This window comes from Strix uralensis, chromosome 4 (genome assembly GCF_047716275.1).
Source record: "Strix uralensis isolate ZFMK-TIS-50842 chromosome 4, bStrUra1, whole genome shotgun sequence".
In the NCBI taxonomy this organism is placed as follows: domain Eukaryota; kingdom Metazoa; phylum Chordata; class Aves; order Strigiformes; family Strigidae; genus Strix; species Strix uralensis.
The window spans coordinates 85,289,686-85,312,949 of record NC_133975.1 but is presented as its reverse complement, the minus strand read 5'-3'; the positions used below and the strand labels follow the sequence as shown (position 1 = coordinate 85,312,949).

Genomic DNA, 23,264 nt, shown 5'->3' with positions numbered 1-23,264 from the left:
AATGTAGTCTGATGTGCTAAGGAACAGCAAAAGAAAGGCTGTTAAGGAAAGGTGAACCAGGAGGGTAAAAGGGGCACTGAAATCACACAGCTAGCAAGGCAAGGGCCTTGTTGACCAGGGCCCACTCCTACAGTACCTGAGTGAGATAGCAGAGCCAGAGATCATAGCCAGCCCAACCAAGAGTCAAGATCATAAAGCAACATCATGGTGATGAGGCAGGTCCAAGGTCAAGCTAGGAACTCATTTCACAGGTTAGAATTAAGATCAAGTTTCATCACAGAATCATCTTGGTTGGAAGAGACCCTGAAGATCCTCCAGTCCAACCATGAACCTCACACTGACCATTCCCAACTCCACCAGATCCCTCAGCGCTGGGTCAACCTGACTCTTCAACCCCTCCAGGGATGGGGACTCCCCCCCTGCCCTGGGCAGCCCATTCCAACACCCAACAACCCCTTCTGCAAAGAAATACTTCCTAAGAGCCAGTCTAACCCTGCCCTGGTGCAGCTTGAGGTCATTACTTCTTGTCCTAAAATATCCTTATCATGTTGCCACCCATGTTTCTACTCTGATAACAAGGCCTAAGATCAAACCAGGCTGAAGACTGGATCAAGGACCTTAATAGTTGTTTATAGCTAAGCTAAAGACTACTACTGCTACACTGCTGTACCTGAGATGAAAACAAAAATGTCTGGGCTGAGTTTAAATAGAGCTCCTGGCACATGGGTGTAGGTGCAGGCCCCAGGTGGGGCTGATCAGGGCTATTAAGGCTTATTAGTGCCCTCAGGGCCCTGACAGCCTGTCCCTTTCAGAGATCTGCAAGTTGCTTCTGTGTGATCTTGAGCAACTTTTTTCTTTCTCTGTACAGAACTGTCTTTCCACCCTCCTTGGTCACCTTGTCTATTGTAATTGCAAACTCTTAAAATAGGAACTGTTGTTTTTCTATGCCTGTGCAGCAACAAGCACAGGAGTGTTGCCCTAAATCTGGGTTCTTCACCTGGTGTGCAAGATGCCAATCAACACACTGAGTTGAGATATTTGTCTTTTATTGCTATTCTGCAGAGTAGGGTGCCAGGCATCTAACGCAGCCACCACAGATTCTGGGGTGCAAATGTGGTCTTTTATATAAAATTACAACAATGGAAAAATTACATGGAAAGACAGGATTGGTTACTGGTGCTTATTTCTTCAATGCATTCTTAAACATTCATCCATCTCATTATACTAAGGTGGTCCTGTATTTACATGTAAGGTCCTCTCCTGGAGGTGTGTTTTTTAGTATTATAATTATCTAAGGTAACTAGAGGTTAGACCTTCATCCTATCAGCTCCCACTAAGTTACCATTTAGTCTTATATTCTGTTGCAGTCCCTACTTGATTCTGTGAAATTAATTTTAAGAACTACCTATTCTCATTGTCATGATCTTAGAACAGACCCATCACAGTTGTCCAATTTTGCAAATTTTTAACTTCTTGGCATCAGGAGGGCCTTCCTCTTGACTGATTCTGCTGATAATGAAGTGTATAGCAGCTGTACACAAGTGCGTTCCTGGTGAAATTCCTACAAAAGCTTATGTGCTGTGCAAAGAGGAGACATTCCTACCTCCTGGTCTGACACAGCACCAAGACCATTTCTTTCACAGTCCTGCCCTCTGTACATTTTGCCTTGGGTAGGTTTTGCCACAGTGTTGGAACTGTGTGACACTGTGAAATCAATGTGCTTGTGCCCAACGCTCCAGCTGCAGCATGTGTAGAAGCGTGTTGAGGATTGCTCTGAGGCTGTCACTCCAGCTGATACATGACATAGGTCTCAATTTATTATGAGCTCAATTTTTGCCACTCACTTTTAAAAATCTTAGGGCAGGGCTGTTTCTTTGGGCATTTGAGATGAAAGTAGAGGATAGAGTGCTGAGTATTACATCATTGTCTGTGTGGTTAGTTGATTTTTCCATAAACCTCAGTTTAACTCTCTTAGTTGTGCTTTGCTATCCATGTTTTCCTTATCAGAAATCTTCGTTGGTAACATCCTTAACGTGTGAGCTGCTCACATCTTTTAAGTTCCAGACTGCTATTGGAATCTGTATTGTATCTCCAGTGGGTTGTAACTTACACACCGCTGACAGTACCAAAAAATCTGTAACAAGTTAAATAAAAATTTACCCTTTGACTTCAGCAGAAATGGGATTTGCCCTTAAACCCGCACCAGCAATAGCTCAGTTGTAATGCTTGTTATCCAGGAGTTTAAATGAGAGGATATATCAACTGTAGCTCTGTACTTTCTGATTATCGAGCTGCTAGTGAGAAAATAATTTCTGAAGGCTCCTGGTAGGCGAACTGGGGGTACCCGTTATCTTTTTGACTCTACCAACAAAGATCAAGACCCCGTACAGCCCTGGTGTACCATAATTAGGGAGCAGTCTCCAGACTCCTGACTGCATTTCTTATGGAAAACAGGGTGCTGCCAAACTGCCTTATGCCTCAGGAAATCTGACTGAAATGCGTAATCCCAGAGCGTAAACCGTTGCTGGGACATGTTCTCTGATCACTGTAACATTTGTGTTTCGAGGTATTGAGTAGTCAGTGGAACATATGTGGCCAACATTTATTTATACTTTTGTCCTTTGTAATTGAGAACTCCACTGTAAGTAAAAGAATGCACAGCCCTTCTCAGCTGGTCCTGTTGAGCTGCATCCCAGGCCTAGGCAGCGTCTGCAGAAGCCACGCTGAACACTGAGCTCTGTTGAAGCCAAAGGAGGATTTATAGGCAGGCAACCTGACGGTGGTGCGTGTGATGGAGCTGCCTGGATTATTTCACAGATACACCTGTGAAAATTTTTGATGACAGAGATTTTTCACTAGTGGTGCTGCCAGGAATTGCACGTAGGAGGGATACCAGCAAAGACTTCAGAGACTGCCTTTGGTATTTCTCCTCCAGTGCTGGCACTTTTGGTCAGCAATTTTAAGTTTGTGAGTGGGACAAGAAAGGATTTGAGGTGCATGTAAAGACAGTCTCAAAAGGAGAGGGTAAGTGTAGAGGAGAAAATTGGAGAGCCAGTGTCCTAGAAGCTATGGGTTGGCATTAGACCAAGTCTGCTTGACAGCATCAGCAGGAGACTTGTGCATGCAGCTCTTCGGCTGTTGTACAGTCATTTTACTCATGGTCTGGCAGGCTGCTTGGGTCTAACAATCCTTGATTTGAAGACAGCTATTTTGAATCACTGTAAGATATGTGCCAGGAGAGAACAGCCCTTGTGAAACCTGTACTCTACCAAGAGCCCACGTTGAACAGAGGGGCAATGCTCCATTCTGGAGCGAGCCACGGTGCTCCAGTCGGAGTGGGGACAGGCCCTGGGACACCAGAAAGTGCCTTGCAGGAGCCAGGAGGTCAGTTTGAGAGAGCAAGGGCTGCAGGATCTCTGCTGCAGCTCAGCTGTGGGCCTGAGAGTCCAGCCAGGACCTCTCTGAAGCACAGGGCAAGGCGAGCAGGACAAACGCTTGTCAGCATGGCCCGAGCTGGGCTCTGCATTTACCTCTCGGTGAATGTCCAGAGAAGGGCAACGGAGCTGGTGCAGGGTCTGGAGCACAGGTCTGATGGGGAGCGGCTGAGGGAACTTGGGGGGGTTTAGTCTGGAGAAGAGGAGGCTGAGGGGAGACCTCATCGCCCTCTACAACTCCCTGAAAGGAGGGTGCAGAGAGGGGGGATGAGTCTCTTGACCCAAGGAACAAGTGACAGGACAAGAGGGAATGGCCTCAAGCTGTGCCAGGGCAGGGTTAGATTGGCTCTTAGGAAGTATTTCTTTCCAGAAGGGGTTGTTGGGCGTTGGAATGGGCTGCCCAGGGCAGGGGTGGAGTCCCCATCCCTGGAGGGGTTGAAGAGTCGGGTTGACCCAGCGCTGAGGGATCTGGTGGAGTTGGGAACGGTCAGGGTGAGGTTCATGGTTGGACTGGAGGATCTTCAGGGGCTTTTCAACCGAGATGGTTCTGGGATTCTGTGGCGTGGGGCTGCGGCTCCCGGCTCTGCCCGCCTGCGCCGGGGTATCCGCCTCCCCGCCGAGCCCAGGCATCGCACCAGCGGCTCCGTGCTCCCGGCAAGCGCCCGCCCCTCCCTGGGCGGGGGACAGCCCGGCGCCCCCACGCCACGGAGCGGGAGGGGGAGGGAGGGGGAGGGAGGGGCGGCCGCGGCCTCTCCCCCTCCCGTCCTCTCCGCCCCTCCCGGCCGCGCCGTTCCCGCCCGTCCCGAGTCCGCAGCGAGCGCGGGAGCGCCGGTCTGTCCCTGCCGCCGCCCGGCTCCGTCCTGCCTCGGCGCCCCGGGTCAGCCCAGCGCGCAGGTGAGGGCGGCCCCGCGGCACTGGACCCGGCCCGGGACCGGTGAGGAGGCGGCGGCGTGCGGGGACCTGGGGAAGGCGGGACCGGGGCACGGCGGCCGGGGAGGCTGGAGGAGCTGCAGGGCTCCGGCGGGGCGGGAGCCTGGGCGGGAGCCTTGGCGGGAGCCTTGGCGGGAGCGCTGGCCCGGCAGCACCGGTGCCCTGCGTCCCTGCGGCCCACCCGCTTTCTGAGGAGCGCGGCCCGGGCCCGCGGCGCCGGCGAGCGCGGAACCCCCGGAGCAGCCCCGGAGCATTCGCTTCCCTCCGGGGGTGAGCCCGCCCGGTGCCTGCCGGCGGCAGAGCCCTCGGAGGAGCGTGTGAGGAGCCCTGGAGTAAACACAGAGCATGCTCTGAGCTCGCTTTTCGTCTCGTTACTAACGGGTAACGCTTGGTCAAACCTTGGAGGCAGAAGGTTTTACGTTTTCTGTTAGAATTAGCTACTGTAATGCTGAATTACCTGTCTTTTCTTGATTCCTGCTCTATTCTTGGCCGTGAGTTTCCTACACTAGCAACCGATAAAGGGCAGCCGTGTGGAAACAGGGATCTGTCAGGTCCAACAGCCTGTACACTGGTGATTTACTCTTCAGTGGGAAGACAGAAGTTCCTAACGCTTTCACTCTAGTGCAGTTGTTATATTATGAACTTTAATCATCATCTCTTTTTACAGTAAACCTGTTCTGTTACTGGGCACAATCTAAAAAGTAGGTTTTTCTGTGCCCTGGGGCAGTCACCCTATCCTTCTGTAAAGGTCATTTTAAAACGTCTGTGATACCCTTTTTTTTTGAAATGCAGTGACTGCCACTGCATCTAGTAGCAGATGTTGCCACCGTGTTGTGTGTGATGACATATTTCCTGTAATCTCCATTTTTACCCTACATGTTACAGAACCATCTCGGTTGGAAAAGCCCTTGAAGCTCCTCCAGTCCAACCATGAACCTCACGCTGACCGTTCCCAACTCCACCAGATCCCTCAGCACTGGGTCAACTTGTAACATTTAGTTTAGGTTGATTGTTGTTTTGTGTTTTTTTTTTAAATATGGTTGCATGCTGAGCTAAAATCTTTGGTTAAGCCATATGCAGTGATACATAGGTCCCTCTTCAGAGTTACTTGATTTAGTACCTTGATGTACAATTTGTTTAAATTCTCCTATGCAGTACAGGTTTACCTTTATTTCTGACATACTACCCTGTTATTGAGCTGAAGTACCACCTGTCAAAATGCATCCAGGAAATTGCAGCAAAAGAAAAATATTATGCAAAGTCACAATAAGCAAGACAGAGTTGAGAAGAAAGACTGTTTTAAGAAAAACTAAATTTACAACGTGAGCTACCTTGTCAAGTATTTCAATTCTAACCCATTGAAGGCTGCAAACCAGAACAGAATTGTGCATCTGTTAAAAGTATGGTTATACTAGCCAGTAAAAGCAAATTGCTGAAGCTTCCCAATTTATTTCTTGTTGTCTTGTCTACTTTGTCAGGGGCATGTTCTTTCCCAGTCCCCGTGAAGTGAAAGAGATTAGATTAAGAGATTAGTTTAAACCTCATCACTTGGGGTTTAACCTGAAAAAGTTGTACTTCATTCCTGAGGCAGACCAACAGCTGCTTTGGGCCTACAGATGATTGATCACAATAGCAGCATGATTGCCTGGTTAGTGCAACAGTACTCTTATAAAATGTATTAAAATAGTTTATTGATGAGGCAAAATCAGAGTCCAAGGAAACAATTTTCTGTTTCATTTAAGGCAGGTGTTTCCTGTTCTGTGGTCTTCTCCAATAGCAGAATATAACTGAGCAAGATTCATCAAGAGCCTGAGTGGGGATTTTGGGAACAGCCCTGTGTGGTGCTAAGGCCTGGACAATACAGCCCTAAGCTCATTCCTTCTCTCCTGATGGAGGTCTCCTTAGGCTTCAGCTAAACCAAACTGTAACCTGACACTGTTGTGGCTGACAGATGGGATTTATAGGCAGCCATTGCTCCCCAAGACTAGTTCTGGGGTACAGTGGTTTAGTGATTGTTGAACACTAGACTCACAGAAGCAACATGTTAGTTTTTTCTGCCCTCAACTTGTGCGTTTTTAGTCTGACCTAAGCAGCAGACACTTCTTCCTTGCTCCTCATCAAATGATACAGTAGAATACACCAAAGATAGTGTTAAGGGAAGAAGGTGAGTCACTGCAAACCTACTGAAGGCTGCTAGTTGCAACAAGTGCTTGGAACATAGGTGTTCTGACAGGAGTCCAAGCTCTTTTTTTTTTTCCTGGTCACTTTTCATTTCATGAATAGCCAATGGAAAGGGGTAATTTCCCAAAAAAGGTAATTGTTCCTTGATGTAGGTGCTGTTACACTAACAAATGCGAGCCAGTTTTAAAGGATTAAGAGAGCTGCAGAAACAGTGCCAACTGCCTGCTTTTGGTAGGAGTAAATTAGGTCTAACTCTGTGCTGCCCTGAATCAGCAGAAGACTGCAAGGTTGGTCAAACTTTTGGAGTGACGTCTGTATGCATAAGGACTGAGTAAGCTAGGACTTGTCATTCTGGAAGGAATTCAGGCACACGTTCAAGGCAGAGAGGTAGGACAAAAATTTACAAAATACTGTAGAAAAGATTAATAGAGATAAATCTTTCTGAAACTGGCTTTTCCTAAGTTTGATATCCCTGGTTTTGTACTGGAAGAAACAAATAAAAGGAGGTAATTCTCAAGCAAGAAGCAGACTTGTGCAAGTCCTTATTAGGGTCCTGCCACGGTTGGCAGATATGAAGTTTACAGGGGTTAGAAGGGAAATGGGACAAATGCTAGGATTAGAGATCCATCAAGGATTAAATAAAGCATATCAGGCTCAGGAAATCTGAATTTTATTCAAGCAGCCTATATGCTTATTTTGTTGATACCCTTTCCTGGGCATCTCCTTATGGCCGTGGTTGGAGACAGTTTACAAGCTACCCAGACCCCTGTTCTGACCAGTATGACTGTTCTTTTATGATCATAACCCTTAAATTTGTTGGGTTTTTTTTAAATTAGTATTAACACATATGTTTAATAATCACATATGCTTTATGCCAGGGAGATATGCACGCACTGGTTAAATTAATCTGTGTACTCAATAATTGTTCCTCAAAGGGGGAGTGACTCAACTTTTTTTTTTTTGGCTTCTAACAATTTTCTTGCTTCACCAGTACAGCATAAGGTTTTCTCCTTCCTGCTGTTTGTTTTGTCTTTGTCAAGCTGGTAGGAGCTTACATATCCCTTCTTCAACTCACATCAGACCTTTTGCTTTGTATTCATCAACGTACCTACCTCTTCTCTTTGCCCTTTACTCCTCTGACTTTCAGGACTAGAAAGGATGGAGCAATCAACTATGTTTACTATAGCTGTATATCTCAAATGCAGCTGCACATTAAATACTAAATTCATTACTTACCATTCCATGAATTTTTTTTTTCTTCTTGTTGGGGAATGCAATAAAACCGCAAATTTATTTTCTCACCTAGGTGTCTGGACAAAATGGGGAATGGGTCAATGAAACCCAAGCATCTGAGGCGGCTGGATAGACACGTAGCAAACCTCTCTATTGGCTGTGCTGGCAACCATAACTTTTTGAAGGATCCAGGTCTAGGCATCAATGTGATCAACGGGCAAGCTGATGTCCTTTGCAGCAGGTTGCTTGAACTGGAAAAGGAGCTGAAGAGAAAAGATCAAGAGTTGCAAGAGGGTCAAAGTCGTGTTGCTGAGCTTCAGGAACAGCTGGCTATGCAGACTAAGGTCATAGCAGAACTCACCAAGGAACTTCAGAACAAGTGTATACAGTTGAACAAGCTGCAGGATGTTGTTAGCACTCAAGGAGAGCACTCTCTTCAGCCTTCTCCATTTAAAGAGGCTTCAAGGATACAAGACACTGCCAATAGGAGGAGAAGAGCCAAGGAAGGTGTGTCTGCAGAGCCCACAACACGGCTGTATGATTTGAACAGGCAAGCTACGTTTTCCTTTGAAAAAGCAAGAGTTCAAAAGGATTCCAGGTGAGCTCATTTCAAGGGGATTATATGCTGTGTTACAAGGATATTACTTTTATCGCAATTATATCCTCTCCTCATGATAATGATTTAGTAAAGATTCAGTAAAGATTAAAGTATCCATCTTTTTTATATAGGCTTTGTCACTGTGGTTGTTAGATGCTGGTTGAGTTTGTATGTAACTTTAACCAACAATCATCTGTGTCCCACAGACTTCAGATGAAGAATGGTGGGTAGCCTCTGTATTTTGGTTGAGAAGACTCTTACAGTCTTTCTGGGATTTATCTGTACTGCCAGCTAAGCAGAACCTAAGCCTCTTCTCAGGTCTAGGTTTGCATAGTGCTTGCAGCTTAAGCTATACTGTGGAGCACTGATGAGCAGAAGGCTGGATGCCTTCCCATGCATTCAGATTCATATTCCTATAGCGTGGTAGGCTTGGGAAGGAGCAAGTGGCCCCAGCTCAGCTCTCCCACATGTAATATGGACACTGATTCTGAGCTATGTACAAAGTTTGTCAGCCCAGTTTCAACTCAGTCTGGTGCAAAATGTAATGAAGTGTTTTTGATTATCCTCTTAGCAGCTTCCTCGTGCTTTCCAGCTTCTGATAGTCATAGTGTAGGAACTTAATTTTACTTGTTCCTCTTTGAATCCAATTATACTTCTAGTCAGTGCAAAAGCCAGAAATATCTGTGGTCGCAGCTGACCTTGTAGACAGAGGTATCAGACTGGTATCCTTAAACATATCTTAGACCCTCTTTTATCTTGCAGCGTAGACATAACCTTAGTATCTGTTAACATGGTGGTAGCCAGAATCTATCTGGACTTCAGCCAGCAGCTTAAGTGCTTCAGATTTGTGGGGAGCTTTATTATTCTCCTAAGAATTCATGACATATTTCAGTCTGTACTGTAGTAGACCTGAGAGTTATCAGACTTGATTTCTCATCCATCATGTCCCGCATTGCACGTTAGAGGCTGTTTTGTGAACCAGAAAGGCTGCCCGAGTCACTATAAGGAGCAGAAATCTTTGGCTAGCAGTGTTTTTCCAGAGTAAGGGAACTGTATTAACATTTTATCACAAGTACCTGGGCAGTTTAAATACCTGTTTGCTTTAGGAGTGTTCCTGTTGTAATTACCTGTCTTCTCCTTGGCATGATCCTTGTACTGCAGTCCACCAGATGGGTTTCTAGGGTGCTTTCAGAGACAGAATTGTAACAGCACTGAGGAGCGAAGCAAAAAGAAGAGCCAGTTGATGCAGCACAGACTTTGTTTTTCAGAACAAAACCAAATATTGCAGCTTAAGTAACCCAAATGTAATGCTGATCATGTGATAGAGACAGAGCTGGAACTTTTCATTCTTGATTCAGTGGCTCAGCACTTCTAAAAACATTTTCTTTTTTGTTGTATGCCATCTCTGTTTTCTTGTCTTTCTAAAAGATTTAGTGTAACATAATGGGACACAGGAGCAGTTATCTTTTCCCTCCTGTCATCTCTTAAAATCTGCTTCAGAGATTGTCATTGTTACTGCTAAGGCTCCCATAGATTCATAACAATTTAGAACACACCATTCCTAAATTTATTTTGATATTTACTCCTCTGGAAACAACTGACTGCTTAAGTATGCACTGTATTGGCAGTAAGACCATGCCATCCTCCCCTCTGCTCCCCACAGCTTTTCTATGATTCTGTTTGTACCTTTGTTTTCTTCTCTTCAGTACTTGCAGAGTCTTGAATTTTCATTTAAATTCTTGTCTGCAACAATGGCCATTAAACTTGGATTTGTCTGGTAATTATTATCCTTAGAGTAAGTAGTTTGAGAGTGAAGTGGAACTCTTCATTGTTTGATTATCTAGTGCTAAGAAGTGTACCAACTTGGCCAGAACAATTAGCATTAGAGAGTTTGCTGTGTGTTCTATACAAGAAAAGAATTTGCTCTTCAAGCTTCAAGTGTGAAACTAAGTAAAACCAATTTTGGACATGCAATCAAATCTTCAACTTTTATGTTAAATTAATATTTTAGTATTAAATGTATGAGTTTCAACTGACTGAAGAGCTCATGTAAACAACTTTCATAGGAGTCAGGATTATGATTGAACAAAAACACATTTTGCAGCAGCCCTGCGGGAAAGGACTTGGGGGTACTGGTGGATGTTAAATCGAACATGAGGTGGCAACGTGTGCTCACAGCCCAGAAAGCCAACCATATCCTGGGCTGCATAAAAAGAAGAATGGCCAACAGGTTGAGGGAGGTGATCCTCCCCCTCTACTCCACTCTGGTGAGACCCCACCTGCAGTGCTGTGTCCAGCTCTGGGGTCCACAGCACAAGAAAGACATAGACCTGTTAGAGTGGGTCCAGAAGAGGGCCATGAAAATCATCAGAGGGCTGGAGCACCTCTCCTATGAAGAAAGGCTGAGAGAGTTGGGGTTGTTCAGCCTGGAGAAGAGAAGCCTCCAGGGAGATCTTATTGCAGTCTTTCAATATATGAAGAGGGCTTATAAGAAAGACTTTTTACCTAGGCCTGTAGTGACAGGACCAGTGGCAACAGTTTTAAACTGAAAGAGGGTAGGTTAGACTCAATATAAGGAAGAAGCTTTTTTTACAATGAGTGTGGTGAGGCCCTCGCACAGGTTGCCTGGAGAAGCTGTGGCTGCCCCCTCCCTGGAAGGATTCAAGGCCAGGTTGGATGGGGCTTTGGGCAACCTGGGCTAGTAGTGAAAGATATCCCTGCCCATGGCAGGGGCATTATATTAGATGATCTTTTAAGTTCCCTTCCAATCCAAATCATTCCATTCCCCCATCCTTTCCTCCATCATCTTACAGTTCTCTTAGTACATCATCAGAGGGGCTAGAATTAAGAAAAAGTGATTTCTAGGGTATCCTAAGTATTCAATAGATCATTCCAGACATTAAAAGTTTATTTTCTTAGAATAATTAATCTTCAACTTCATATTTTACCTAGCGTTTTAAAACTTAATTTTCTGCAATTAACCATTTTCCAGCTTTAGCTTTTAGTAGGAAATAGTGACAGCCTTCCTGTGTTTTATATGCAGGTCCATGAGCATGTAGTCAGGAAGACAATTAAATAGCAGAATATGGTCTTGTATTATTGGCATTACAGCAGGTAGGGTTTGTTGTTGTTGTTCATTTATTTTTAGTGATGCTTTGTATTAATGTTCTTTTTAGCCTAAGTAGTTGTGTAAAAGACAGGTCAGACTAGTTTTGGTTTTACACACAGTTTACACCATCTCCAAGAGTTCACGTCTTTGAACCTTTAGCTAAGGTTCTGAAAGTTAAATCTGTCTTATTAATGGGTACTTGTCATCTGCTTTGAAGTGATCAAAGTGACTTTGTTCAAATATCTTAAGTCTTTGAAAGACTACAGTACAGCATGTATGGGTGACTTGGGGTTAATACATATGAAAGATACTAATGAAACCTCAATTCCTATGGCATAATCAATTGAAAAATTCTTGAAGATCATACTCAAAGTATTTGTCATTTGCAAGTCAACATTTTTTCCCTGCCACAGCCAGTTTAACATTAGATACTGCTCTGTTACAACTCTTAGACCTGGACAGAATGCTTTTTTAAATTACCCTTATAGAAAATGTATTTTGTAAACCAACATACATTATACGAGGGAAGAATTTATGCTTTCTCCAACAAATCAAGTAATAGTGAAAGATCTTTGGGGGGGGGGGGGGCAGATATATCTTTTGATGTGATAGTGGCCAAAGTATCGTTTGATCTTCCAAATACCTTGGAAGCAAACAGATGCGGAAAAACCACCACAAAACTGTTTTAGACATAGCACTACTATGCCTCTCAGTTAGATAAGCCTGTGATACACATGCACTTGTTAAGCCACCATCACCTTGTTATTGAGACAACCAAATGCTGGAAGGTGCGAACATTTAGTTTCCTTATGTGGACTGTAAATACTGTAGCAGATCAAATTCAAACAGTTGACATACATGTAAGGACAAAGTCTGACCTTTACTGTTTACAGAATTCTGTCCACTGTGATTAAAAAGTACTGATCCTTTAGCCTCACAGTGTCTACAGAAGTGTTTAGAGTTGCTGATATAAGTAATAAGTAGCTGCCTCCCCTTTACAGAGAGAGGACTTAATGCAGCTAGCTCCACTTCTGCGTAAGACAACTGCACAGTGTTGCTATGCAGTTGTGAAAGGAGCTATTTTGAAAGGAGCTATTTCAGAAGGAAGGGAAGCTCCATGCTATGTTCTGGAATTTGCATTGAGTCCAGAGTGTTACCAGTCCCTTTTAGAAACATTTGTAAAACAAATTTTATGCACAATTTTATGCCATTCTTCTAAGCAGGGTTTTAAGTGCCATGCTTTTGTTTGGAGTATCTCAGCATGAATGACTTTTATTAAAGTTTTAGAAGCTTTCAATGGTTTTTGATCTATCCCATATGAGTGGATGTTTTCTCATGTATATATTTCATCTCTTGAGCTAGTTGGATAAATCCATCCCAGTTTCCAAAAATATGAGTCTTTCCTAAATGGAAGTTCAAGCATTGAAAATTTAACTAAAGGCTGAAGATTTTAGAGTTTGAACCTGGTATATGAAAGCAGATCTCTCAAACAAGTCTTTCAAATGGAAAATTTTTTAATCTCTTATCCTTTGCAGTGATAAGAATCTAGGTGTCTCAGTATCTATAGAACTTGGTTCTCCATTTTTCTGTGTCCTTCCAGAGCATGCTATCACCGTCAGCAACATTTAAGCTGCCTGTATGAAGTCCCTTCCTGTTATGGGCTCAGGATCATGACCCAGTTCTGTTATCAGCCATTATTGGTTGGCTGGAACTATCTTGACATTTGCCATTGATGTGTTTTACCAGTCAATGCCAGCAGATAACCAAAAATCTCTCATTAGTAGCAGAAAGGTATATTAAGAGAAAGCATTGCTCTGCAAAGTATATGTTGTACCCTTGTACCTGTGAGTTGACATCTATCTTATGATAGGAATAAATTCCCAATCCTTTTCATAAAAGCCCTTCTTAGAGTGTCAAGTGCTATTTCTAGGGGTTGACTAGGAATGTATTGAAAGGGGCAGGGGGAACATTTCCACAACAGTTAACAGCAGGGAGGGGAATAAAGCCTGAAGAAGGATGCTGTGGCAAAGCTGGCCCCAGGCAGTGAAGAACAGCCCTACCAGTGGTGGGACCAAGAAATACCACAACACCAGAACAGTTGTGTGGAGCTGCGCACCCACTTTTTAGCCTTTTATTAGTATTCATCAGGGCAGCGACTGGCACAAGTACAGCATTAGATGTCTTCTGTCCTTTCAGGACATATAGTTATTTCCAGCAGCAGTTCTCAAAAGTGGGGCAGGTATAGAAGAGGCTGAGGAAAACAATGGAGAGAAAACTGTTAGATATTGTGCTGGATGCCCATGAAATGAGCAACTGATTCAAGAGCCTGCGCCGTCGTTATGATACTCATGTGTCCTTTGCTCTGTGGCAAACTGTGCTTCCTGAGAACAGCATACACTCCTATTCTGTAGTTCTGGAAGCTTTAGTGCTTATTTTAAGTATCAGTTTATGAGCCATTACTGTATTTTATTGCAGTATTGTATGCATGATGCAGGCCAGGGCGAATTAAATAAGCGGGGTTGGTTTTAGTAGAAAACAAAGTTAGAGCTTATATTCTAATAACCCTGTTGCCTTCAGCAGAAGCTAATTTATGATCTCTATTTCTAAACACAATCCTCACCATAGCTACTTGATTTTATTTTTCTTGCCTCATCTCATTACCTTTACTTATTTTCAGTCATTATATGGCTAGTAACATTGTAAGTCTGCTTACTTGCCTTAACTGATTGCTCATTCCTGGATTTTCCTCAGGAGATTTTCCCACATAACCTAGTTTTGATGATAACCTTGCATTGTTTTATGAATACAAGCAAGTGTGGACCTTAAATACCTTAGAAAGCTGTTAAGGTGTTTATTTTGTTATGCAGCTTCCTTACAGGTGCACATTAGGAACGTGGGGACTTAAAGGCAGAATTCATCTTTCCCTTCAGCAATAAAGGAAGACTTCTCAGTAGGTCCATAAAAGCTCCATCAGTGCAGCAGTTAATTGCATTCATTTCTGGCGTGGATCCAAGGCACTACTTTATAGGAAGCCCTTGACCCAGAACATATGCAAGTCAATCAAAACCAATTGCTCAGTCTGTATGCATAGCCACTGTGTCTCAGTTGGTTAGTCATTATTACTGAATTCAAGTCGTTATTACTGGATTCATCCACTGTTGATTTTTCTGCGTTTTCTCAAAATCCAACCACAGGACTCTTCCACCAGCAGCTGTACTTGTCTTTACAATTCTTTACAACTCACTCATTTATATGCATTTAATACTGCAGGAAATGATGCAGAGCCTCTGTCTCAGGGAGCAGCAAGAACAGGGTTACTCCACAAGATTAAGTGACCGACAGGTGACTACAGCACAGACTAACTAACTAGGGCAGCATCCCAAAAGGTCTGGACAGGGTAGGCAGAGCAGGGTGGTGGTAACAGGGTCCACCAGGAGTCCCACAGAAGAAGAGACCAATGAGATGCAAGCTTTCACCAAGAGGCAGAAACAAAGTAATTACCATATTGGGCCAATACCCATCCAGAAGACAAAACCAGAATCAACTATTTCTATAACATAGCTCCGGCAAGCTGCCCAGACCTGAGCTTAAATAGAGTATGCAGGCCAGTGGGCAGAGGATGCATGGGTGGTGGTCCCAAGTGAGGCTGATCAGGGTAGTTAAGGCCCATTACTGCACCCAGGGCCCTGACAGGCTAGTCCTTGATCACTGATGTGCCTACTTTACTTGCCTTTTTCTGACTTTTTGGAAAAGCTTCAGGGCATCTGTAAGACTTTTTAACAAAACAATGGTATGATGGCAGTAGTTTGCTATAGCATCACCAAAGTGCAGGATAATATCAGTTTTATTTCCATGAATGCTGAATTTCAGAAAGCAAAGAGGTCAGCACTAATGGCTGCATACCTATATCCACAAGCCCTTGTGTTATATTTTTACTTCTGATTATACCTTAAAAATTCCTAAAAGCAGTAGAGGAAAGGGCCTGCTTTGGGAAGATTCTCTTATGTCTGGTCATTCTTAAAGAGAGAGAGTATATTTGGCATCTCACATGAGCAGACTAGTACTAGCGGAGGATTTTTACTCGGGTAGGAGCATTTATGCTGCTGTTGTCATCTGTGCAAAGGGCGTGGGCACAGCAGAGGTCAGAGGAGTTTTGTGGGGAGGTGGATGGCAGGCAAAGAGCAGTGTGGGAGGGATCAGCAGTAACCCTCCACCTCCACACACACCTCTCCTGAAACCTGGACTTGTTTTGTGAATTTTGGGACAATTGTTCAACAGGTACTTTGCAAGCTGACCTTGTGATTGTGTCCTGATCATGCTTAGTAGCTATGAACAGGGAATGCTATGGGATCAATGTTACTTTGTGAGTGGAAGAGAAGTTCTTTGTAGTAATTTTTAAAATCACATTCATTTATAACTTGTTTCATTTTTCCCACCACCAATGTCTTCTAACATTCTCCTAAGAAATAGCAGCACCTGTTATTTGTGGTTTTGCATATCTTTCCTTGCATCTTTTCTCACCACAAAGGAGAAACTCTTGATAAAGTCTTAGTGCCATCAGTGTTGACTTTAACCAGTGTTATGTTTTTGCTGGGTATTAGAAAAAATGTTAGAAAAGTGGACCTGATTTTATAACAAGTTGCCATTCCTGTACAGGCAGTGAAGACATACCTTTCACATTTCTTTCCTTCAGATAAGCAAGGCTATAGTCTTTAGTTGTGCAATGGGGAAGGAACATGGTGAGAAACAGTGCAAAACTTTCTGGGAAAACGTGTCTTCTACTGGGAGCCTTTTTACATCTAACCTGATGCTTTCTGCAGACAGGGTCACACAGGAGGAGAGAGGGCATAGTGTGGCACAGCTAATGGGATGCATATTAATTGCAAGGATTGTAACATTTTTTCAGTGGAGTACCAGTAGCTCATGTGAGTGTTAGAAATGAGAGGAAGCATCTTGACAGGAATGAATGCCTGGTGAGTAGCATACCCCAACCATGCTGGATCTTTTAAACTTTGGTTTTTTTGTTTGAAACCAGTGAGAAGAAGCTTATCACAGATGCCCTGAATAAAAATCAGTTCTTGAAGAGACTGGAGCCTCACCAGATCCGAGATATGGTGGAATGTATGTATGAAAGGACTTTCCAGCAAGAAAGCTACATCATCAGGCAGGGAGAGCCGGGCAATCACATTTTTGTGCTCAAAGGTGAATACTGCTTACTTGTACAATGCACAAGTGCAAGAAACAGGCAAGTAACGTAGAAGTCTTTGCAGGAAACCACAATGATGATGTTTGTGCTCTTAAATTTATGCTGGCCCTGCTGAGGGCAATGCAATTTTTACCCGTCACTTTTATGAAACAGACTGAGAGCAACAAAAAGAGTCTTGGGAACTTGAACCTTGATTTAATGCTATTTTGTGATCTCTTTCATTTCTGAAAGCCTAGAGGCCAGCAAATCCTTCCTGTTGTAGGTACAGTCAACCCTTTCTTCTCCAAAGGAAGAGCAGGTATAATTTAAAATACAGAAAACTGGTCAGTGGTGAAGGCATTTCTGAAATAAACTTACTTTTCAACATTCATGAGAGCTTATACCAGTTTTCTGTGTATGGGAAATTGAGAGATGAGGTCTGAGTTTACTGTTGTCAAAGCTTAGAATTTTTTTTAAAAACAGCTGCTTGTTTTTTCTGGGGAAAAAACCCAACAAAACAAAAAAACAAGCTTTAGGATAAGAAAACTTTCCTAAAATATTGCCAACATGTCTGAAGTAATCTCACTGCAGTCGTCTGTGCTGATTGCTACCGTGCTTACACTCAGATCACAGAAAAGCCATAGTGGAGCCCAAATTTAACACCTGAAAGTTGCTCCGAGCAGCAATACTCTCTTTCATCATCTCACCATTAAAAAATAATCAGTATTTGTGATTAATTTGCATACTTCATCAATTCTGGACCAGTAGAAGGCCCAGAGGCTCGTATGAATTAGGCTTCATGCTGTATGTTCTATTGAGGTAGGAATATTTAAACCAGGAGCATACTGGTATATGTTGGAAAGCACTTTTTGTCTTCTGGCTTCCTATGGATGGGTTAGTTTGAAAAATTGATGGTAGCTGTGTTAGGATAACATAAATGGTGCACGGGGAAAGAGGAGGTAGGATTTGTAATCGGGTAGTCATATTCTTACTAGACAAAATAATATTTTGAAAAACAGATGAAATACAAGGAAGAAGTTGTGCCTCTGGAAATTTTTCCAGCACATTAGACCTTTTTTGAGGAGTCAGTGGGTGTCTTGGAGAGAATAGGGCCAAACTTTTAGAACATGTTTAAAGGAAAGGGTTTTTTGGGCCATAACCTATGAATAAATTCAGACTTTCTTTGACTTTTGCTAGGTTTGTAGTGAGGCTCAAGGACAATTTCTTAAAGGAAGATTTGATGTGCTTTTAGTTTTTCTGCTCTCTCCTTTGCATTCTGCACATATATACACATATGTGTGTATGAACAGACAAACCTCATGAATAATTTCTCCCATGATCACTATTTTAAGACATATTTGTCTACACTGCACTAGGCTATCTGAACCAGTACTGTAGCAAAGGTTTATCCCATCAGGATTTTTTTTTTTCCATGGCCTTTTTAGTGTTGAAAAGTTTATCTCAGCTTTTTCTCCCTTCCAGAGCAGATCTGTAGATTAGCAATACCTTTAAAAAAAAAATAATTTCTACTGGTTTGTGTGTGTGTTTCAAAGCACTATTTGTGTCGTTGCTTCCATTCCTGTGTTCGAGGGAGTGGCAAAGGCAGAAATATATCGATTTGTTTTCCCTTCACTCGGTGCAGCTGAGCTCAGTTTTAATGCCTATTATCTTGGTTATTTTTGACAGAGGGGAGTCTGGAAGTCTTTCAGCAGAATAAACTACTCTCCTCAATACCTGCGTGGACAGCATTTGGTGAACTAGCCATTTTATACAACTGCACACGCACTGCCTCTGTGAAAGGTACCTAAGGTTTATTATGACAATGTTGCTCAAAATGAAAACTGTGTACTTTTGTGAAGTCTCTGTTATAACTTTCTTTGAAGTTTTCATTTAATAGAAGTCTACATGTCCAGATTATCTACAGGAAGCTCAAGTTTGCTTCCTTGAGTTCTTTCTGCTTGGGAACTCTAATAATACTATGCCATGAATGTAATCCCATCTCTAGCATGACCTTTGATAAACAATTAGGCATCTCCAAAGTATGCTGGTTAGCCAGATCTGTACCAAACTAACTGCTAAGGAAGCATTATGTTTTAATGTTGAGTGATTTAGTAGCAGTAGTGGTCTTTGGCTCTTATGTTCTTGTGTCAAATGCAACCATGAGGGTGAAATTACAGCGAGTTTGAGAAGATATTAGAACCATGGTGTTTTTATGGAGCAGATAAAGCCTAATTCAAGAGGAAATAAAATAGGTAGGAATAGGTTGCTTTTGTATTAAGTTACTGAGTCTTGCCAAGATCTATTTGCACCTGGCATTTGCGACTAGAACTCGGGAGAAGATTTGAGTTTGATCTCAAATGTGGCAGTGAGAGAGATGAAACTTCTAGCTGAGACATGCTGCTTCTCTGAGGCAAATACTGGCTCTTGCTTTGTGTTTACCGGCTGACCAGGATGGAGTTGTTAAGTGTTGCTTTGATACAAATATCCCTCTTCCTGAGTAAGACTGGGTATTCACCCATTAAGTACCCCTTGATTCCTTTTCTCACCTGCCATAATTATTCTGTGACAGACCAGTAAGTGACCAAATATGATTAAATTTATATTTTTTTCCACTCTCCACCATTCCATAAATATTACTAATTTCTATTCTTGTCTAAATCTGCAGGAACTTTGAACCACCAGTAAGTATGAAGAGTTCATGTTGACTTAAAAAGAAGGAATAAAACAAGAAGTTGTTCACTTTAAAAGCTTCTGGTCTTTCTTCCTGCACCCAGTTTAAGCACTTAATCACTAGTGACTGCAGAAGCAAATTATGACATGTAATCTGGTTTTCTTGCTGCCTGATGAACAGAATAGCATCAATAATGATTATTTTTCTTACTAGCACACTGTTCTACTTTAATATGTTCTCTATTTTTCTTTTTTGCCTGCTGTATAGTATTACCATTATAAAGTACTGTTTCTGCACAGTAAGATGTCATGCTGCTTTAGACCTTTGTTAACATTAATTGGTTTTGAGGTAGAACAAGAATTGTCCAATTATAGACAAGAAAGGGTGTTTGAATATGTAAATCACTGCAGGAATCCACCCTTCCCCAATAACTGTCCTATGTTTCTTGTTGTGGAGGAAGAGCAGTACAATGACATAACTGAGCATGACTAGTAAATACATATGTGAAAACTCTTTCTTGATGCTGGGTCTAGTGACACCCTTTACCTGCAGTCTTTGAAAACTGACAAGTGAAGGAGTTTAGCCAGACAGCATTTCAATGGCTGCTGCTACCCAGCAGCCTCTTTACATGCAGTGGCTGCATTTGAAACTGGGAACATGATTTACTCCTATGTTTCTGCATTTCTCTTTCTCTATCTCATCTAAGAGATTACAGGCTTTTTTTCTAGCTATTTAATTATTTAGTTTAGGTGCAAGATACAGGAAATGCATTTGTGGTAGCTTGGATACGTGCCATATTTTCTTCATGCAAAATAAACTGGAAGATATTATTTAGGAGAAAAAGCTCCCTATTTGAGCTATTTTGATAAATGGCAGTTAAGACCACGTGTATATCAGGGTTAAGTAGAAAGACCAAAGACCAATGACTGTGCATCATTTTAAATCTGGCATTTTTCTTTCCTGTGAAAATGATTCTATGTTTATGATAAATTGAGGAAATAATTGCTCTAAATTTTTCTGTAACTTTCCTTTATCCCAGAGAAAACAGTTTTATTCCTTCTTATGACAGAAGGAAAACTGCTGAATATGGTGTAGCATCTTTTAAAAGAAGAGATTAAATTCAATAGAATCATCTCATTTTGTCTAAAAAACTAAAAAGTGCAGTGTGCTCTGTTGTGTCAATGATTGCACACAGAGGCCACTTAGTGGTTTGCATCTTTGATGCTGGATCTTATGCATGCTTACTGTATTAATATTTTTATTACCTTTCAAAAGATAATCATTAATGTTTTGATTACCCTTTATTCCTTTATAAAATGGCTACATTGGAGGAAAACTCTGTGGGGATCACAGGATTAAATGAAATGAAATGTATTTCTTGACTTCTGTTGTTTCTATTTTATGGCATATCTCACAAGCATGTGATTTGAATTAGAGATGTATCCAAGCCATCAATCTTTACCTAGTAAGTTTTGAAAAACTTCAGCCAAGTTTTTGTTTCCTTCATATCAGCTCCTTTGCAGATGACGTTGCAGCATTCGAGTGCAACGACTGTCTGTGATTAGGGGTAGCTCTTCACGAGCATTCAGCCCTGTTTGTAGTCATAGTAAATGGCTGGGTTTTCAAGGTTACTCAGCCTGGGAAGTTGCATGGAAAGTGCTCTGTGGAGGAACCATTTGGAAATCTGTGCCTTACTTTAGTGAGCATTATTTAAGTGGAAGCTGAATTCTTTTAAAAGTCTGATTGCGGTCGGTGCTGGATATTTTAAAATTTGGCCTTGGGCATTTTGAAAAGCTAGTCTGTCTTGTACCATGACCTGATACTGTAATATCTTCCATCAAATCCTTCAGAAACATTGTTGATTTTGTTGTTGGCTTTTGTTTTCTTAAAGCAATCACCAATGTTAAAACATGGGCATTGGACAGAGAAGTGTTTCAAAATATCATGAGAGTGACAGCACAAACAAGACAAGAGCAATACAGAAACTTCCTTAGAAGGTAAATTAATGCATTTCTATTTCTAATACTGGTTTGGGCTACTTCCTAAGGTACACAACTATACCGCATCTGTCTTAGAGAGAGAAAGAGGCACTCTTAATGCAAAGGGCCTCAAAAACCTGAATATTTACCTCTCTTGATTTTTTTTAGGATTCACAAAACCATTTTTCTCATTTTGATTGTTTTTCTCCTGTATTACATTAGGAAATAGCAATAAGTGCTTGAACGCTTTTAAATAATTGAACAAATGTATAGGAAGGCTACATGGCTATAAGTTAAAACTATATTAAATAAATAGAGTTAAATAAATACTCCAACTAGAAGTTAATTTGCTATTGGGGTAGATTAAGGAGTATTCCTCATCCCTTGGAGACTTGAATATGAGAACTGCCTGTCTCTATTAATTTATGTACTAATTCCAACATAAATTACTAGGAAATCTGCAGAGAGTAGAATAATTGTCTCTCCTGCAGGGAACACTGAGAGTTGTACAGTGCTTTTCCTTAGGAAAAAGATCAAATTAGAGATTCCAAACCATAATTAGCTGATTTCATATTTTCTTTCTTTAACAAAGAATGACCATTCTGTTAATGTTAATTCAAATACATATCTCAAGCCTGGCAATGCCTAGAATCTCCCATGTGTTTTTGCATCCATCTCCAACTTTGATTTCTATGAATACTTCTTTGCTGAGCCTGAGTAGCTATAGAGTACATGATAGAGAGAATATATATATCATATAGAATAATCATACAGAGAATCTATATATCATATAGAGAATATGATTTCTGAACTTTTACGAGTCTGAGTGCTCAGGATGGGAAGTTTTTTCATTCTTACGAACAAGTTCACTAAGTCATCACTATAGTTGGATTCTCTTTTAATAGTTGTCCAAGTAGTACTAAAGTTGTTACCTTTGTCTGATTTTGCAGTCTCTGCAGTACATTTGAAAATATATTATTGGATTACCACAATGTCTTGGTTTTGCAATTAATGGATTCTGTATAACTGAATTTTGAAATTAGTCTATGTGCCCACTAGAGTTTCTTCCCCTACTGGAATAAAAAGTTGATTTACAGACTGACCAATGTTTGCCACATTTCTAAGTTGTAAATTGTGTGATTTCTGTTTAACTAAAAAACAAGATAAGAATGCTTGAAGCTCCCAAATTAAGATTTAGCTGTAGATTATGTGTTTTGTATAGCACCACCAGTTTAGCTAGTTATAAAATGTGGTTGTACAAATTATATAGATAAAAAGAGATCATGAAAAAAGTGTTAATGAAAAGTACTTCTGGGTTTTTTTGTTTTGCATTTCTGTTTTCTGGAAGTGTATCCCTGCTGAAAAACTTACCTGAAGATAAGTTAGCTAAGATCATGGACTGCCTCGAGGTGGTAAGATACTGTTAAGTTTTTCTAAATAATATTCAGTAAGCTTTCAAAATAACAAAGAAGAATACGTAAGTAAAAACAAAACCAAAAAACAACTAAGCTTTTTTTAAATATTACGTGTTTTTGGAGTGGTCAGAGTGGAATTCCAGGTTGGAAAATAATAGTATTTAGTGTCATAAAAGTAAGTTTTATCTTTGCCATCGAAGGAGTCAAACAAGTAGATAAGAGGATGTATAATCTGGCCTTTATTAAGATTAAGCACAAAGTTGCTGTCCAGGTCTCTGACTTTTTTTTGGTAATCATGCTTTACTTGTTTGCAATGTGCATATGTAATAATTTCATATACCTTCAACCACGTACACTGCAAAATATAAGGGGAAAAAGGCCTTAGGACTTCAGTGTATGAAATCAGCCAAATATCTGTGTGTCTTAGGGCTGCATCTGCCAGCAGCCTTTGGAGGTAAAGGCTTGATATATAGTCATAGCTGTGATGTTTTCCAAGAGCAGTGGTAACTATTAATGCTTTTTGTGTAGG

At 41.6% G+C, this 23,264-nt stretch overlaps 1 protein-coding gene across 2 annotated transcripts in view; it reads left to right on the top strand.

The window, feature by feature from the left end:
- The first annotated feature begins 7,864 nt into the window (after positions 1-7,864).
- Positions 7,865-23,264, top strand: part of PRKG2 (protein kinase cGMP-dependent 2) — a 33,772-nt gene continuing 18,372 nt past the window's right edge. The window contains exons 1-5 of one of the 2 annotated variants that reach the window (XM_074867602.1): positions 7,865-8,376; positions 16,521-16,687; positions 18,357-18,470; positions 21,233-21,338; positions 22,669-22,732. In XM_074867602.1, the coding sequence (XP_074723703.1) occupies positions 7,865-8,376; positions 16,521-16,687; positions 18,357-18,470; positions 21,233-21,338; positions 22,669-22,732 (963 nt within the window). The remainder of the gene's footprint in view (positions 8,377-16,520; positions 16,688-18,356; positions 18,471-21,232; positions 21,339-22,668; positions 22,733-23,264) is intronic. The other variant, XM_074867603.1, reaches the window with a different exon arrangement.